The sequence below is a fragment of the Bubalus kerabau genome, chromosome 4 (genome assembly GCF_029407905.1).
Source record: "Bubalus kerabau isolate K-KA32 ecotype Philippines breed swamp buffalo chromosome 4, PCC_UOA_SB_1v2, whole genome shotgun sequence".
In the NCBI taxonomy this organism is placed as follows: Eukaryota; Metazoa; Chordata; class Mammalia; order Artiodactyla; family Bovidae; genus Bubalus; species Bubalus kerabau.
Genome location: NC_073627.1, coordinates 49,741,799 through 49,760,241, shown reverse-complemented (window position 1 = coordinate 49,760,241; position 18,443 = coordinate 49,741,799). Strand labels below are relative to the sequence as shown.

General features: G+C 39.1%; 2 protein-coding genes across 5 annotated transcripts in view; one reads left to right on the top strand and one right to left on the bottom strand.

Moving 5' to 3' along the window:
- AP2B1 (adaptor related protein complex 2 subunit beta 1) overlaps positions 1 to 18,443 on the bottom strand; it is a 114,057-nt gene that overhangs the window by 34,856 nt on the left and 60,758 nt on the right. For 3 of the 4 annotated variants that reach the window (XM_055577298.1, XM_055577297.1, XM_055577295.1), the window contains 4 exons: positions 7,894 to 7,935; positions 7,017 to 7,163; positions 6,349 to 6,494; positions 866 to 995 (listed from right to left, as the gene is read on the bottom strand). In XM_055577298.1, the coding sequence (XP_055433273.1) occupies positions 866 to 995; positions 6,349 to 6,494; positions 7,017 to 7,163; positions 7,894 to 7,935 (465 nt within the window). The remainder of the gene's footprint in view (positions 1 to 865; positions 996 to 6,348; positions 6,495 to 7,016; positions 7,164 to 7,893; positions 7,936 to 18,443) is intronic. The other variant, XM_055577299.1, reaches the window with a different exon arrangement.
- On the top strand, positions 3,345 to 3,893 carry LOC129649648 (60S ribosomal protein L26-like). The gene has a single exon (XM_055577301.1). The coding sequence runs from the start codon at positions 3,392 to 3,394 to the stop codon at positions 3,827 to 3,829; it is 438 nt and encodes a 145-aa protein (XP_055433276.1). The 5' UTR covers positions 3,345 to 3,391; the 3' UTR covers positions 3,830 to 3,893.

Below are 18,443 nucleotides of genomic sequence, written 5' to 3'. Positions count from 1 at the left end.
AAGTTGCTGTGGCTTCAACTTACATGCTTACTACTCTACCTTCACGTTGCTTAAACCCCAGAACGCTTATTTCAAACAGAAATTCAAAGTGATGCAAATGAAATCAAACTCTAAGCTAGGACTTAAGCATTCTAAAAATTCAGTATTTTCAAGATAGAGAGGCTCTTATAGACATGATAAAGTTCTAAGCTCCTCTAAGTTGATGTTACACTTACCACATGCATATTATACAGATAACTCAACTATTTATGGCAGTGTGTTCAAAGATGACCTCCACATAGCTTTCCTGAAATCTACTCTTGCTGCTGCAGCTGTTAAGCTGCTTCAGTTGTGTCCAACTCTGTGCAACACCATAGATGGTAGCCCACCAGGATCCCCCGTCCCTGAGCTTCTCCAGGCAAGAACACTGGAGTGGGTTGCCATTTCCTTCTCCAATGCATGAAAGTGAAGAGTGAAAGTGAAGTCGCTCAGTCGTGTCTGACTCTTAGTGACCCCAAGGATGCAGCCTACCAGGCTCCTCCGTCCATAGGATTTTCCAGGCAAGAGTACTGGAGTGGGGTGCCACTGCCTTCTCTGGGAAATCTACTCTTACAACATTCAAATTCCCTTTTATGAAAGTCTTAAGAAAAAAGTTTGTAAATAACATCTTGAAAAGTTTTTGTTTGTTGAGTTAAAAAAAATTAGTAACTTTTCGTGTCAATGTATGACTTTTGTGTGTGTGTGTGTGTTAACAAAAAATAAGTCTTCTCCACAGAGTCATTTCAAACCCTATTCCATGACTAAATCTGAGAGGACTTGCTTTACATATAAAAATAAAATTGGCAAGATATCAACCTACACACTCAGAGTGAAGTAAAAGTCTAACCTGTAGGTTGTTCAGAGGCTCCATCTTCATGACAGGGCCCAAGGTGTTGAGGGGCAGGGAGACATCAATGCTCTGGTTTGGCATCAGTGGTGTATGGATGGCCAGAGGAGTGCTAGGGATGACACCAAAGCTAGAAGAGAGGGTGAAGAAATCCTAGAGGTTAATTAGGAGGCAGGATTTAGACACATCTTTAGGTTTCAATGGCTTTTTATACAAGGAAACATAATTTTTAACAAAATTAAATGGAAGGAACAGCAGGAGCTAAAGTGCCCAATTCTAATATGCTGTTAACACTGGTTACCACATAGCCTCTGTTTTCCATGAAACAGATCAGAGCAAGGAGAAAACATTCAGCAGCAGAGAACTGGTTAGCTAATGCCCTGATTCTAAAGTTTTCTTACGTTTATCATGTCACTAGAGGGGCAGGTTTGATAAACATCTTTTTTTATACATCTGTCTTTAGATAATCCTTGGGAGAATACCCACCCTGCAAAGTACATTACACTATTTCACTAGCTTGACAACCTGCCCAGTCAGCCCAGAGGATGATTTACAGTAACTCACTTTCTTTTTTCTTTGTTTACTTACATAGGATACAATCATTGGGAAAAAGCCACTCTAAGTAAAGCAGAATTGAACGGCTTAAACATTCAAAACAATACTCCAAAGGACAAAAGACATGCTGTAGACTCAAACCTGGCCACTTTCTTAGCCTAAGGCAGGCAAAGAGTATTCACCACAGTTAGACGTCTCACAGAAGCTTGCATGGTAATAATATAAGAATAGTAAAGAGCTAGGAAAAGTCTGAGTTTGAAGTCACATAAAAACAAAAATGTATGACTTCCCCAAACTGAAAGGGAAAAACTGGGCCACAGGTATAACAAATGAACAACTTAATGATATAAATTTACATTGAATTTATGCTCTAATTAGCCTCAGGAAGAAAGATGAGATTATAATATAACATAACTAGAGTTTTTTAGGCAGCATCAATTTCAGAACAGCAGGAGAAACATTTTCCTTTTCCTAGATAAACTATACTTTAGAGTCCCAAATGTAATAAATGATTTTGAGTAAACACATCAAATCATTCTGGTATTAACATTTATGGGTCAAAAACTATTCTGCCCTTTTGATCTTGCTCTCATGATTCATCTATGTGGAACATCATAGGGAATCTTAAAAAAAGGCTACCAGAACTAGCAAGTAAGTTTATTGAAGTTGCAAGATACAAGTTCAATATACAAAAATCAGCTGTATTTCTATATACTAGCAACCAAAGGCAGTGGCACCCCACTCCAGTACTCTTGCCTGGAGAATCCCATGGATGGAGGAACCTGGCTACAGTCCATGGGGTCGCTAGGAGTTGGACATGACTGAGTGACTTCACTTGCACTTTTCACTTTCATGCACTGGAGAAGGAAATGGCAACCCACTCCAGTGTTCTTGCCTGGAGAATCCCAGGGATGGGGGAGCCTGGTGGGCTGCCGTCTCTGGGGTCACACAGAGTCAGACACAACTGAAGTGACTTAGTAGCAGCAGCAGCAACCAAAAGTTAAAACATGCTACTTACTATAACATCAAAACTATGAAACACTTAAATACAACAAAAGATGTGTAAGATCTGTACATGAAAAATTATGAAGTACTGTAGAGGGAAGTTAAAGATGTCCTACATAAATGGAGAGAGATGCTATGCTGATGGATTAGAAGACTCAGTACTGTTTGTTGTCAGCTCTTCCCCAAACTGATCTATATATTCCCTATACCTTCCATCAAAATCCAAGCAGAAAAAAGACCTAGAATTGCCCAAAACAATTTTTGAAAAAGAACATAGTTGGAGGGTTTACACTGTATGACTTCAAGATTTACTACAGAAAAAGACTTTACTTTGACTCTTACTTTACACCATACTGGGCTTCCCAGGTGGCGCTAATGGTAAAGAATCCACATACCAATTCAAGAGATGAGGAATTCTGGGCTGGGAAGATCCCCTGGAGGAGGGCATGGCAACCTTCTCCAGTACTCTTGCCTGGAAAATTCTATAGACAGAGAAGCCTGGTGGGCTACAATCCATGGGGTCGTGAACAGTTGGACACAACTGGATACTGCACAGTACACCATATTATCTCACCAAAATTATCTCAAAATGAATTATAAAGGGAAACATAAGAGCTTTATTGATTGCCATTTCTATTAGAAAAAAATTTTTTAATTGTACTCATAACTGTAGGTCAGGCAAAGATTTGATAAACAGAACACAAAAAGCAAGACTTAAAAAGGAAAAAATTGTAAAATAAATTGCATTTCAATAAAAAGCCTGTTCCTTGAAAAACACTAAGAAAGTAAAAGTAAGCTACAGACTGGGAGAAGATATTTCCAAGGCATATCTGAAAGTACTCATAGCCAGAAAATATAAAAAACTTTACTACTTGATAATAGAACAAACAATTTTTTTAAAAAAGAAAAAGGGAGCCTGCAGATCTCTTCCCTTCTGTGGCCATCACTGAAGCGCTAGCGGCCAAAATGAAGTTCAATCCCTTTGTGACTTCTGACCGAAGCAAGAATCGAAAAAGGCATTTCAATGCGCCTTCCCACATTCGCAGGAAAATTATGTCTTCTCCTCTTTCTAAAGAGCTAAGACAGAAGTACAACGTTCGATCCATGCCCATCCGAAAGGATGATGAAGTTCAGGTTGTACGAGGGCACTACAAAGGGCAGCAAATTGGCAAAGTAGTCCAGGTTTACAGGAAGAAATACGTCATCTACATTGAACGAGTGCAGCGGGAGAAGGCTAATGGCACAACTGTCCATGTGGGCATTCACCCCAGCAAGGTGGTTATCACCAGACTAAAACTGGACAAAGACCGCAAAAAGATCCTCAAACGTAAAGCCAAATCTCGCCAAGTAGGAAAGGAAAAGGGCAAATATAAGGAAGAAACAATTGAGAAGATGCAAGAATAAAGTCATCTTGTCTACAGCTTTCATTAAAAACTGTTAAAATGGAAAAAAAAAAAAAAAAGAAAAAGGAATGATCTGAGAAGATACTTCACCAAAGATATAAGATTAGTCAACAAGATTATGAAAAAAATGCTCAGTACTGTTAGTTAGTAGAGAGATACTACTATACATCTACAAGAACGGCTAGCACTGGTGAGAAAATGGAAGCTGGAACATCCACACTTACCATATGACCCAGCAATACCACTGCTAGGCATTTACCCAGAAAAAAGGAAAACACAGTTCCACACAAAGACTTGTACATGAATATTCATAGGTGCTTTAGCCATGAAAGATAAAACTGGAAACAACCCCCACTTGTACCAACTGGTGAAAGGGTAAACAAATCGTACTACATGCATCACAGGGATACTACTCAACAATAAACAGACTAGTGAAACACCTCGAGGCATTATGCTAAGTCAAAGAAATCTAATGCAGAAGATTCCATACTATGTAATTTCATTTACAAAACATTAAAGAAAAGGTATGATTATACTGGCAGAGACAGAGCTACAAAGAACAATAGTAAAAACAGTAAGAGAATAAAATAAGAATAAAAACAGAGAATAAAGTAAGAAAAAGCAAATAAAATAAAACAGAAATGAAGAAAAATGTCACCATTACTCATGAAGCACTCCAATCAGAAGATCAAATCTAAATCTAATTAAGCCTGTAGACCAATGTACATATACTCAGCAAAATCTAGACTGTGGAGAACTCTACTGATAAAAGATCTAATTTCTTCTACAAATAAATTTCAAGGAAGAAAGAGGAGGAGGTTAAAAGGAAGAGAGAGGAGGTTAAAAGAGACTTAAGACACATATCAATTAATCAGTATATATGGGGACCAATGGGATCCTGTTCAGATAAAACAAGCTGTACAACAACAATACAGAACTGCAGTAATCTGCTAATGATGTTAAAGAACTTAATAATATTAAAGAATTTTTGAGTGTAATAATGGTGCTGTGGTTATGGGTTAAAAAAAAGATCATGAGATACATATTCCAATATTTATAGATAAGAAAATATTAGGGAGAAAAATAGTACATATAACAGACAAAGTCAATAAATACATAATTCTCCAAAGAAGAAAATATAAACAATGGAACAGTACAAAAGGTTAAACACATAAACCCTGAAAACTTTCCAGAGATACAGGACTTCAAGGAACACACTGAAAGGGCACACCTTATTCCAGGAAAAACTAGCATTGATCAACACAGGGAGTATCCTAGAAAAATTACTGGACTTCAAAACTTTGGACAGTCAAAAAAAATGATCAAATTACTTATACATACAGGGAAAAACCATGCTGGTAATGAACTTTTCCTCAGGAATATTAAATGACAAACAACTGTAAAGTAAAACAAAGATCTTGAGTCAAGAATTTTCAAGCATGTAAGTCATGATTTTGACCATGTAAGAATTCAAAGATTGTTGATGAGGCCTTGCTGAGGAACCTACTAGAAGACATACAAGAAATGATCATGGAAATGTAAATAAAAGGACTGGCAGCAAGCACAAACTCAAGAAGAAACAAAGATGAGGATAAAAGTGAAAGAATAAAATGCAGAAATGACAAAATGACAACTGACAAGAATGAAAGGAAAGGAGACAAGCAGGTGGAAAGCTGAAAAAGCTCTCATCTATCGTAATTCTCTTCCCCATTATGGCAGAGCATCCACTGCTAAAAGCAAACTGTCTGCCTCTATGTGATTATTCAGTTAACAGGTAGACTGTCTTCCGTTATTTTTTAGAGCAGCCAAAGTCCATTCATTTTTCTCACCAAAATGTGGGCTCTAGACACACATTGAAAGGGCACACCTTATTCCAGGAAAAACTAACACTGGTCAACACTGGGAATATCCTAGAAAAATCACTGGACTTGGACAGTCAAATAAAAGTTTATACAGTCCATGGAATTCTCTAGGCCAGAATACTGGAGTGGGTAGCCATTCCCTTCTCCAGGGGATCTTCCCATCCCAGGCATCGAACCCAGGTTTCCCGCATTGCAGGAGGATTATTTACCAGCTGAGCCACCAGGGAAGCCCAAGTTACAAACACTAGGCACACATCTGAGACACACATTGGTTTGTTTCATCACTCTAGCTTTAGTACCTAGAAATGTCTGGCACTCAGATGCAAAACAATTATTATTAACCGTATAAATGGATTTCAACTAAAAGTATATTTTTTTGTAAACTGTGTTAATAGAGACATACTAGTTCTAGAATCCTTTACGGCAGTCAGTCAGTCCTGGTTTCCTTATTCCATATGGACAACCTTCTCGGCAGAATTCCCTAGAGCCTCCAGAGTTAAAGCTGACCACTGAAGAGAGATACAAGAGCCTTCGCTCAGTCTACATTGAGCATCTGCCAACACAAGAGCTTTTACCCACTGCTAAATGGAACACTCACTTGTTACACACAAAGTACACTGCTGTCTCAGGATTAAGCTGGGGAACTCAGATTTCTTACCTATTCTTGTTAAACTGAATTGCGAAGTCTGTCATGTGCTGCAGAGCTTTGTTGGTGAAGTTCATTTCCATATAGATGTGCCCTTGGCGGTGAGTAAATGTTCCTGAAATCTCCAGGCCTTTAGCCTTTACCGCAGGCAGCCAGACCTAAAATACAGCATAAGGCCCAATGAAATCAGACAGGATTCATCTCACTGCTGTTTTTGAGTAAATAAAGATGAAATTAAGATTTCACTTTGTTAGGCAGTTAAGGTGCTGAAATAAGCTTCATTTACAGGAGTTTCCCCTTCCTCTTCTGAATTTCCTTTTGAGCATGACATCAAGAGAGGCTGAGACTAGAAAGATATCAACAACACTAACCTAAATCAAAACTCTAAAAAGGTACACTAAGACGCATGAAAACCAAGTCTGAGCAATGGCACTCTAGAATCCACATGCAATACCAGTGGAAAAGCAAAGTAGAAGGAATACGAAGTAAAATGTTATGTCTTTCCCTCTCTGCTTTGAACTGTGTATCAGTTTAAAGCACTAGATTGATTTCAGTGCTGACAAGCAAGACAATATTTCTAAACTACAGAACAAAACGTAAACACTTAACATTTCCAATTTTAAGTCTATGTTAAACATTAAATAATTCAGGTCCTGTCCACAAAGTGTTGTGTTACTTACAGCCTTAGGAGCCACATATCCACCAGGTGCCATGCCTATCCCCGTGGAGAGTTCAAACAGGTCATTCAGACCACTGCTGACCACAGCAGGAGTAGGGGAGGGAGCAAAGGTTGCAGGCACTGATGAGGGGATGAAGGACTGTCCCACCTGCAGGGAAGAAAAGGGAAGGGGAGCAGAGAGATCAGGAAGAACAGTCCTTAAAGTGTTGCTATCTATTTTAATAGTTATTGGTAAATCAGTAAGAACACACCATAATTACAATATTCTTAGGAGTTTAACTCATATATTCTTTGTCCTTTAAATCATCATGGTTATTTTTTCATCATTGAAAAGATATACACACTCTTTAGATGTTCTATTAAAAGAGTAATCAGCAGGATCAGGAACACAGTAATCCAAGGTTTTTTCTATTTGTTTCCAATTTTAGCTTCCATGATTCTGTGCAAAAGGCCTATAGTATCCCCAGGAAACTCTCCTGGGGGAGATGGATACTCATACTCCCCAATTCTTTTACGAGGAGAGTCTCACTTGGAGTCCAGCTGTCTCTCAAGCTCTTTGTAGATGACAGAAGAGAATAAGGGTATTCTCTCATCAAGATGGGAGGTTTCATTTCCTCTGGCTCTTTACCATCAGGAAGACCAAGAACTCTGTAGACACCAGAGCGCCAATCCCTAAAGACACCCCTACAGCACATGTGGTGTATAGTTCCAAAGATTCCAAGTAACCCTACACTACTATCTACTCTTCTTAACACTGCCATAGAGGTTCTGGTGTACAGGGCTAGAGAGCAGCGGTGGCTGGTCTGAGAAGGTGCGCATAGGAAAGGCATCAAACGGGGGCAGCGCATCCCATGGTGAAAAAAACCGATGGCACTTACTGCCGGACTTCCTCCAATGCCCCCGCCAAGGTCACTGCCAAGCTGAAAGAGAGAAGGAGAGAGAGGAGAGAAAGGTAGAGTTCATTTAGCTAAGTACTAGATGCCCATACAGAATGTGCAAATTGCTCTACCAAGTTTGCGGGGAACACATGCTATTCAACTTCACTCCCAAAGTCTAAAGAAATTCTAGATTGCAAAGAAATACATCCTAGGGGAACTAAGTAGGGGACATGATGATGTGTGGGAGTTTTGAGAAAACTTGGAAAGAAGATGGAGCTGGGACACCTCAGGGATGTTTCAGATCCAATCTTTCCACTGGGGTACACAGACACAAACCCAAACAGCATTTAAAGAATTTACATATTCCAAGAAGCTCTATATCCAGGTAGTAATGTTTTGGATATGTCTTATTTTTTAAAAGGAAATTTGAGGGGGAAAAAAGAAAACAAAAATGAAAATGTGCTCTGAACTACAAAACTTGCTGCCTCACTGAGAAAGTGGGGGCCAAACCAGTAGTGAACTGCAATTTCAAGCTTCAAATATTACAGCTGGAACAAGAGGGATTTTCAGTTTAGAACTCTGCTAAGAAAGCAAACAGCTGGGTTAGGAGGACAGCCTACCTGGGGAGGAAGTGGGAAGGCTTGCCATTTTTCAACTCTCTCACAGCAGTACAATTAAGGGGAAATGCTGTGATTTCTCTCAAGTCGATTATTTAAAAGGATGTTAGCTACTAAAGAATCAGATTAACGTAAGTAGCTTGGTGACAGGAAAATAATTCCACATGGTCTTAGCTCTGCCTCCCACCACCCCCCACACCCCGCCAGGGCTCTGATATAATTCACCCTGAATTTCAGGACAAAAGTATTTAGAAGAACTGAAGCTGAAAACAGCTAGCATGAAGAAACATAAAACACACATACACGAAACTAACGGTGCTGTTGAAAAGGCCAACGCCACTTTTTTTGTGTTACAATTTCACACTGCTGCTTCCCTAGTTCTCACTGTGTATCTAAAATTCATCTCTGAATCACCAAATGCCTTGTCTGCTTTACAAAACAGTTTCCTTTATTATCATTTAGTGATAGAAACTTGGAGAGCTCGATGCTATGGATGTGTTAAAAAAAAAAACAACTGTACTATCTTCAGGATTTGAGAGAGGATTTATTATCTTCTCAGTGAACAGATACATAAAACTGAGTTGTCAAATCTCAAAAATAATATATATATTGAAAAATAATGGGACTTATGACATTCTGTTTCCATCATAGCAGGAAAAACAAAAAACAAAAAAACCCACCCAGACAGGTGCTGCCTAACTGGCACAAAGAAGCTTGCTCTGCACTAAGCTACAGAGCACTCCAAGAGTCAACACTTCCAAAATCTGGTTTCTGAAGACTATGTAACGGTTGGACCTGGGCGAGATATCACAGGCAGAGACAGATGAAAAGGTCATCACAACCTTCACAAGACTTTGAGTAACTGGAAACATGACAGCAAACAGAACGGACATTACGCCTCTGCCTTCTCCCTGTTCCTAGAACAGCCCACATCCAGAGCATGAGAGTCCTTTTATTCAAACACACACTTACATAACGTTTGTTGGAGAAAAGGTACAATGGGGAATGTAAAGATGCCAGGTGATGGGGGGAATACAGACAAACCCGATCCAGGCTTTGCAAACTAGCAGAAAAATAAAACATGAATGCAAAACCATACAGAACATGCTAACACAAAAAAAGCAAAGTTCTAGAGAGAAGAGCCTCCTTTTGGCTGAAGGATAATGAAAAGATGCTTGTGAAATTACAGAAGGCAAAAATGGGAGAGGTTATTTCTCAGAATGTACAAAGGTTAAAAAAGTAGGAATAAAAGCATGATCAAGAAGAATGAGCAGTCTAAGTAGATTGGAGCACAGGGTAGATAGGTGTAAAAAAAGAAAGAAGCCATAGAAAACAAATTTGCAAAAGCAAGCTGCTTATGGGAGGTCTTTAGTTTTCAATTTCTCCTTATGAAACTTGGAGGTTTCTTAGAGTAAGAGTCAAACTTTCTAAGAGTATTAATAACTATCTCAATTTTGTTCTAATAACTATGGCTTTCAACCTTAAAGACAAAGTGGAATCAACCACCTTTGTGTGTACAGTGTGGGGAGTTGTTGTTCAGCTGCTAAGTCATGTCTGAGTCTTTGTGATCCCATGGGCTGTAGTACATTGTGGGAAGGGGACTTTTAAAACCACTGATGCCCGAGTCTCAGCTCCAGTCATAGTGATTTAATTGTTCTGAGGTGTAGCCTGGGCATCAGAATTTTAAAAATTTGCCCTAGTGATTCCAATGTACAGACAAGGTTGAAAACCACTGCCTTAGAGAATTAACTATTATCTGGAGTCAAACAAGAGTTATCAGTTTAGAAATTACTTTGGAGCTATCTCCTGAATTGAAAAGGAAGCCAGAACTTGAGCAGAAAGAAAAGCCCTTTCTAAGGAAGGCAATGATCAAGAATGTCTTATTTGTCCCAGGGCTGGTTTTGATCTGGTTTTATGACTTTCTGATGGGCTTACACATTCTCCCCACAGCCATTATCCTCCCTTCTGGGTTATCTCACAATTCAAGTTTGAAAGAGATGGAATTCTTTATGGACCTACTTGGGACTTGATGGCAAGAAAAAAAAAAACACACTGGAAGAGAAAACAGCAATATTATCAAAGATGCTAAATTCAATAAAAGGTAGTGAGAAAAGGCATTCACTAGTGGTGTTATTTCCAAAGGGAAAAAAGCCCTTATTTATATTATATAGAAATATACATATATATTATATATATTTATTTATAGCCTTTATTTTCTTAGATTTCATTCTTATTATATTTGAGCATTATATGAGTATTATCTTAGCTGGACAGGATCTAAATGTACTCTCCCCCGCCCCCCCATGCTGCTTGTCAATTTTAATCAAAACCATATAAGAGAAACTGAAAAGCAATTCTGACACTCCTCCATTTATGTTCAGCTGATCAGATACACCTGAGCTGCAACCCAGACTCAAGATCTCTGATCTTAGAGACAGAGAATGCAAGGGGTATTAGAGACACATAGCCAGAAATAAAAAGGTTCACCTAATTGGGCTATGTCCAGAGAGCACAAGTAAAGGACAATTTCAGTATGCTTTCTAACTAGCAAAACTATAGCTTATTCAGACTTTATTTGGCAGCCTTCCTTTGGACTGAAGTTTCTGAGAGGCTATCATCTTCCTCTGAAAATATGACACAGGCGACAGCACAGTGCCAGACAAGAGTAATAGGGGCCGTCAGCAGGGTAGGCGCCCATCCCCAGCGAGAGGGCCCCTCCCGTCTACAGTGACAAGCAGGTTGAGGCAGATATTAATTGGGGGGTGGGCAGGGAGGCTAGAAAGCCAAACTAAACAAAGCAATGTTGTTGTCATGTTAGCCTGAACCAGCCGCTAATGTTTCAGTTCAGTTGCTGGTATTACCCTGAGTCAGACAAGATTCATTTGTTTGGTAATACTTTCTAATCAGGTCAGGTACAAAATCAATCAAACTGCACTTGTAAAAATTCAATGATATCTGTTATCCAGTGAGCTAGGGGAGGTGAGTGTAAAGTAAGGTATGACTTTAATCTCAAATGCTGTATTATGTTTGAAGTGGTCTTTTGGAGCTATTTCCCATTATTCCCAGGATTGCCTTAATGAGGCTGCTATTTTCTCCATGAAGGAAGTAATGTCAACTTGCTTCCCTGGTGGTTCAGGCAGTAAAGAATTTGCCTGCAGTGAAGGAGGCCCAGGTTTGATCCCTGGTTCGGGAAGATCCCCAGGAGAAGGGAATGGCCACCCACTCCAGTGTTCTTGCCTGGAGGATTCCATGGACAGAGGAGCCTGGCAAGCTACAGTCCACAGGGTCACAAAGAATCAAACATGACTGAGCAACTAACACTTTTTTATAGACCAACTAAATCAGTACACAGGAAGATGAAGAAAGGAGGGGTGACAATTTCAAGAAAAGAATATTTTAAATGCTGCAAATTAAACAGAATTTTCCTAAAGGTCTGTAGTTGATACCCACGTCTAAAATTTCTGCTAGTGGTAAAGCTTCCCCAGCCTCTAATCTAAATCACATTAAATGGCACATTAACAGTAACACTAACACAGGCTACTGCCAAAGAGCGGGGTGCTTCAGCATGTCTGAATTAGTGCTCAAACAGCTCAGTTCGTGTTGAACTACATAATAATGTATTGCTTCACTGTTCATTCAGTAACTGAATGCAAAGCAGTGATTTCATGGTGACTTATTTTAATTTATGGGCTAAAGAGATTTCAGCATGGATACATGAGTTTTGCTGCAGAACCTGGTTGAGTCAAAAGTTTGAGAGCTGAGTTTGCATACCAAAAGGAAATTCCTTCATCCAATGGTAACATGCTTTAATATCAGAAGTACAAAAAAAGAATTCAAGACTGAGGTTCTGTAAGGCAAGTCTGTCAGACTCTAAGAAAAGGACCAATCTTGACATGGCCACCAAGTAGACTGAAAATAAAACAAAACACAAAACCCCATAAATGTTCACAAAGACTGATCTGGGTTAGTCCCCTTGACAAGGTCCATCTGACCAGTCTAATGTATACCTGTCTGCTTCTGAAACTATGGAGCTGTCTGAGAATCTGAAGACATTCTCTTACTTAGAGGTAGAGATCTTAAGCTCACACATTTCTTTGCTCCTTTCTGGAATTATTACCTCTTATGTGATACTTTCCAGAACTGATTTAATTGAAGAGAGTCTAAGAAATGTTTCAGGGCATACAGTTTACCAATAGCTCTACTAGGCAGGAATCAAAATAGAATGATGTGAAAATAGTACACAATGATTCCCATCACAAACAAAACTTATACCAAAATCTTACTGGCATCAAAAATATCAATCTGTGTTTTTCCTATCAGTTTTAGATTTTAGTAGGCACACACTATCTCCGAGGTAAAGTATGGTTTTCAGCTGCTAGGCTGCAAATTTTAATTTGATTTTCACAAAGCTATTTAGAAAACCACCATAAAATATAACTAATTGAACCAGTGAAAAGAATCTGTAACTGTGCCAAAGCTATTAGACAAACTCATGATAAGAACAGAACAGACTTGATGTGGAATAGCATAAAGGAGTTGAGATTATACAAAATCATCAGAAGACTCCTTAGCTTGAAGGAAAAAAAAAAGTCTTACATCAACAGAAAAAGACGGTGATGTAATAGATTATTTTCTGAGATGGGACAGGGGACAGAATGTGACGAGAGGTTCCTAGAATGGCCATTACTGGTCTCTTAGGTCAGATATGACTCAATGTTCAATGTAGTAAAAGTCCACAGGAGCAGCTCTGTATCTGGTCTCATCTTCCTTTGCAGTAATTATCTATGTACTTGTTCACAACTATATTCCCAATACATGGAACAGAGCCTGACATAGAATAAGCACTCAAATATTTATTGAGTGACTGAATGTTTCACTAACCATATAAGCAGCGCTATTATTTCTTGGGGAGATAATTTTGAAATGAATCACTTCACTGGTGAAAATTATCACAAAATGGATAGAAGGCTGACAAAATTGTTTCACTAACTGCCGAGAGCACCGTTATCTCCATCAACACTGCCAAAACATATGAATAGAACCAATTAAGGGGAAAAAATGACCGCATCCCCTCTATTCCCAACCAAAGCCAAAGCTTTTTCTAGAATCTGAATGTATTGTCTGAGTGGTTTTGACTGTCAGTTTTCATCACAAGAATGCCCCATGCATCATTTTATCGCCTTGAAAGCACTTGCTTTATATCACAGCTCACCACCAAATAGCTGGGAACACAGGATTTTGTGGCTCTACTTGAAAGAGGGTAAGATTAAGCAATCTTAGTCCTTTTGCTGGAAGACAGATGTATAAACTTATCCAATCCCTCTTCTCATTAATGAATATTTTTATTGTCTTTCTCAAACTTTTAAGTGCCTCCTAGTGGTAAGCTAGCTCAAATTCACATAAAGGGCACCAAATCCCATGGATGGAGGAGCCTGGTGGGCTACGGTCCATGGGGTTGCTAGGAGTCGGACACGACTGAGCGACTTCACTTTCACACATTGGAGAAGGAAATGGCAACCCACTCCAGTGTTCTTGCTTGGAGAATCCCAGGGACAGGGGAGCCTGGTGGGCTGCCGTCTATGGGGTCGCACAGAGTTGGACGTGACTGAAGCGACTTAGCAGCAGCAGCAGCAGCAGGAAGTATATCATGGAAAGGCCTAGGGCAAGCAAGTCTTGTGTTTTATCTTCAAACATTCATAAATTTTACATTCTAAGCCTTAATACGGTGTGTTTATGTTGCCTGCCATAGAGTAAAACTTAACACTACAAGATGAGGAACCAGGTTTATCCTGCAGCTTTAGATGCACCCTATGCTCTGCTGTGTACTCCAGAGATTGTGTACTCCAGTTTGAGAAGGATCAAAGTTAACTGAGACTGGACTCTATTATGGAAGATGACAGTAACAAACTGCAGGAACCACAGGACACTGAAGGTGTGTATAAACTTTAAAGTTTTTAAAAAGTCCTGGGTTCAAAATCCTGACTGAGACTTGCTAGCTATGCGTCCTTCAGTTATCTGTCAAATAAGACCCAATACCAATTACCCTTCAGACTTATATTTTGAGGATTAGAAATTAGAAAAGTTCTAGCACAGAGATTGGCACTCGGTATTTGGTAATTATTCCCCAAACTGCCTGAGACCAGCCTTCACGAAATCTATGCACTGATAAAAGAGACAGTGGTTACAAAAAGCCACTTAAGAATTTACCAGGCAAAACTGGGCTACGATTTACAAAGCTTTCTCCACAACACTTCCAACTCTAAAACTTAAGTTCTTAAATCACAGTAAATCTTTTCCAGAGGAAGAGAGATGGAGATGTAGCATGGATTTCCCATGGGCTAAAGAAACCTCAAAATCATTACTATAATCGTTCATCAGTTAAAATATCTGAAAGGTAAAAATCTGTAAGAAACAGGTAGGATGTTCTGAAAAACATACACTGGGGTCTGGAAAAGGCAGTTTCTCCTCTCTCCTACTCTGCTCTAGCTGGGCACACTGCGAGCACATTTCTCTGGCAGGAAACCCCCTGTTCAGCATAGAGAAAGGGCATTCTGGATGATGTTTCTTCTCCATTCTTGATATACAATAGCACCATTTTTCTAAACAGAGTAACACACAGCACCTTGGATGAAAAGAAGGCCATAATTTAGCCAAGGTCTTTGCTGACAGTCTGAAAATAATGGAAACAAATAATCAAGATTCAATGATCACTTCAGTGCTCCTTAGAGATATCACACTCACCAGCACATGTTGTATCTGTATAACGTGTATGCAAGGTTTACACACATGGGTGCCGGGTCACCTCCCATATACACCAAACCAGAAGGGTCTGCACTGTCAGGAAAGCCACACTACCCAGGATGAACAGTTTCTTAGATTTGGTAGCTGGGGCATCAAAAGACACCCATACAGCTTCTAAAACAAAGAAGCAAAAACCCCAATAACACTGAAACAGTATACTGCACTTGCTCTACACACAGATCAATCTCGTAAGTTTCATTAACTGAAATTCATTCCACATCAAGCAGACAGAGAAGTTTATACTAACAGAAGGAAACTATGTTTTAAGCAAAAGAGAATATGCTAAAGGACAAGGAAAAACTAAGGAGGAAAGTGAAGAGTATATCAGAAATCCATATTCATTTAAGTCCAGTGATACAGAAACATTTTTAAAAATCTGAAGCTCTGTACACATCAATGATTTTCAAAGGCAAAGTGAAGTGAAAGTTGCTCAGTTGTGTCCGATTCTATGCAACCCCATGGACTATACAGTTCATGGAATTCTCCAGACCAGAATACTGGAGTGGGTAGCCTTTCCCTTCTCCAGGGGATCTTCCCAACCCAGGGATTGAGCCCAGGTCTCCTGCATTGCAGGTGGATTCTTTACCAGCTGAGCTACCAGGGAAACGCAATGGTTTTCAAAGAACTACCTCTAAAAAAATAAATAAAAAAACAAACCAAACAAAAAAACACCCAATAAAACAAACCAAATAACAAATAAAAAACACCATGTTAAGAATCACTTGGGTGGAATGATGTGCACGTGTGTGTTTTTTTTTTTTTCTTAATGTCACAGCTACATACCTACCTCACTCTGGTTTAAGAATAGCAGCTGTTATATGAGTCACTATTATTGATGGACAAAGGCTAGAGCCTTCAGGTAAGTTGTAATAAATAATAATGAATGAATGGATTGACAAGTATTTCCTGAATGACAGCTCTAGAAAAGTCACAATTCACTAAATCTCAAAATTCTGTAAGTGTGATGATGAAAGAGGGGAAATAAAATCTAATGGGAGGTTCACCAAGATATAAAAATGGAAGAATACTACTGTTCTCTAGTGAATTTCAAATTTTAAGACAGAGGAACAGAAAATGAATAGATAATCTAAAATACAAGACAATTTTCAGTCTCCAATTATGGACCATGAGCGAGGGTAAAAGAACCCTGAGCAAGGGTAAAAGAACCCTGGGAATGAGCAACTAAATCTAAATTGGTCAAATTCAACCTTTGGCCAATTTCTGATAGGCTGGATCACCTAACAGCAAATCACAGTAAGAAAATGTCCTAGAGTTGGGGGTAAGGGGTGAGGTGGGGAGGGACAGAACAAAGGTAAATTCAGAGAGGACTGTTCTGTAGGAGGTGCCAAGACTCACCAGAATATAATTCTGTGGAAATCACTGTCTTGGCTTAAAGACCAATTTTTGAACTCTCTACCTAACTTCATCTGGAACTTCACTTGGCTCAATATTCTCAGTCTTGGCTGCAAAATTAAAATAACCTGGATATTTAAAAAAAATAACATCATTGAAGAGAAGTGGACAACAGAGGATGAGATGGTTGGATGGTATCACTGACTCAATGGACATGAGTTTGAGCAAGTTCTGGGAGATACTCAAGGACAGGGAAGCCTGGCGTGCTACAGTCCATGGGGTGGCAAAGAGACATGACTGAGCGACTGAACAATAGGGTCCTATCTCTCAGAAATTCTGTTTAATTGTTCTAGAGCTAGGTACAAACAACACTGCCAGTATATGTATTTTGTAAATACCAATTATGCAGCTAGAGTTGAGAACACAAAGCTTGGAATAAAAGGTAAGTAGCTGCCATGCTTCATTAGCAGCACACCACTGACCTCTATGGGTAAGGTTCTGTTAGAAACCAATGATAAAAGCAAGCAGAAACTTTGCGGAGAGCCTTTCTGAGATGAACACTGACGACGTAACCTGAGTGCTGCTTGCCAGACAACCACGTATTAATAACTCTGATCCAGGCTACATTTTAAATGGGGACCTGGGTCAAATTCTACCATACCCAGCAACATTCTTCTTCCTAGAGAATAAAAGACAGACTTTTAACAAAATAGTTTCAAGAGTTTCATGCCCTCCCTCAATGTGAGGCAGAGTAGAAGCCATCTTTCCAGGAATGTGTTTACTGCTGAAGTCAGGAGAAAAAGTCACGAAGGTTTATCAATAGCTATTCCAACACCAAAGTGAAGTGGTTCATAGTTATTACAGATATTCCATGTCTTTACGATGCAAAATGTTGTCCGCAGACATGGGTGTCTGTTAGAAAAGGAGACTCCTAGGTCATACCCCAGACCAACAACAATTGTCTTGTTCAAGATCTCCATTTGATGTATGTACACATTAATTTGAGGAGCACTGTTAAAAAGGTAAGGATTCATTCAAGAAACAGCACTATCTATATAGATTAAATAAAAACCCTGAGAACTATTTTTGTCTTTAGATAATTTACACAAGAACAATAAAAGCTTTTTAAAAATGGCACAGACTACTGCTGCCACAGAAATTCGTCTTTCACACAACCAGATTTAGGTCTCTTCCTTGCGATGTTCTCTTAAAAGGAATCTTGGTTCTTTGAGTGAATATATATTTAACTGCAGACAGATCCAAAGCAAAAAGAAGGGCTTTTCCTCCTCATTCTGATTTCTGGGATATATTTGTATCGCAGAATCAGCTGAAGAAACCTGCATGTAAACACTTTCTGGGGCTATAACACCAAGAATGCCATTTTAAATCTCAAAGTCAGAATAAGCTAAAATTTAGAGTTACAGGAACATTACTGGGCTTACACAGCAACCCCTATATAATATTTAGACATCCAATTATAAAAAGTTTATTCTCTGCCCCAAAGAGAATATCCTTTGCAAAACAAACAAGAAAAAGCCCACATGTGACTTCGTCTACTACAATCTAAGAAAGTTCGAATCAATTTTCTTCCTGATATAAACTTTCCAGAATTCTAACAGATGACTGGATTGGCTGCATAAAATATAAAGAAAAAACTCACTGGTGTTAAGGACCAGCAAGAGCGAAGATAAAAAGAGTTAGGATACCAAGCCAAACGGAAATAATATTCTCTTTCCTTCCATGCTAAAGTGGGTCAAGAAACAAGAGGACAGAATCCTG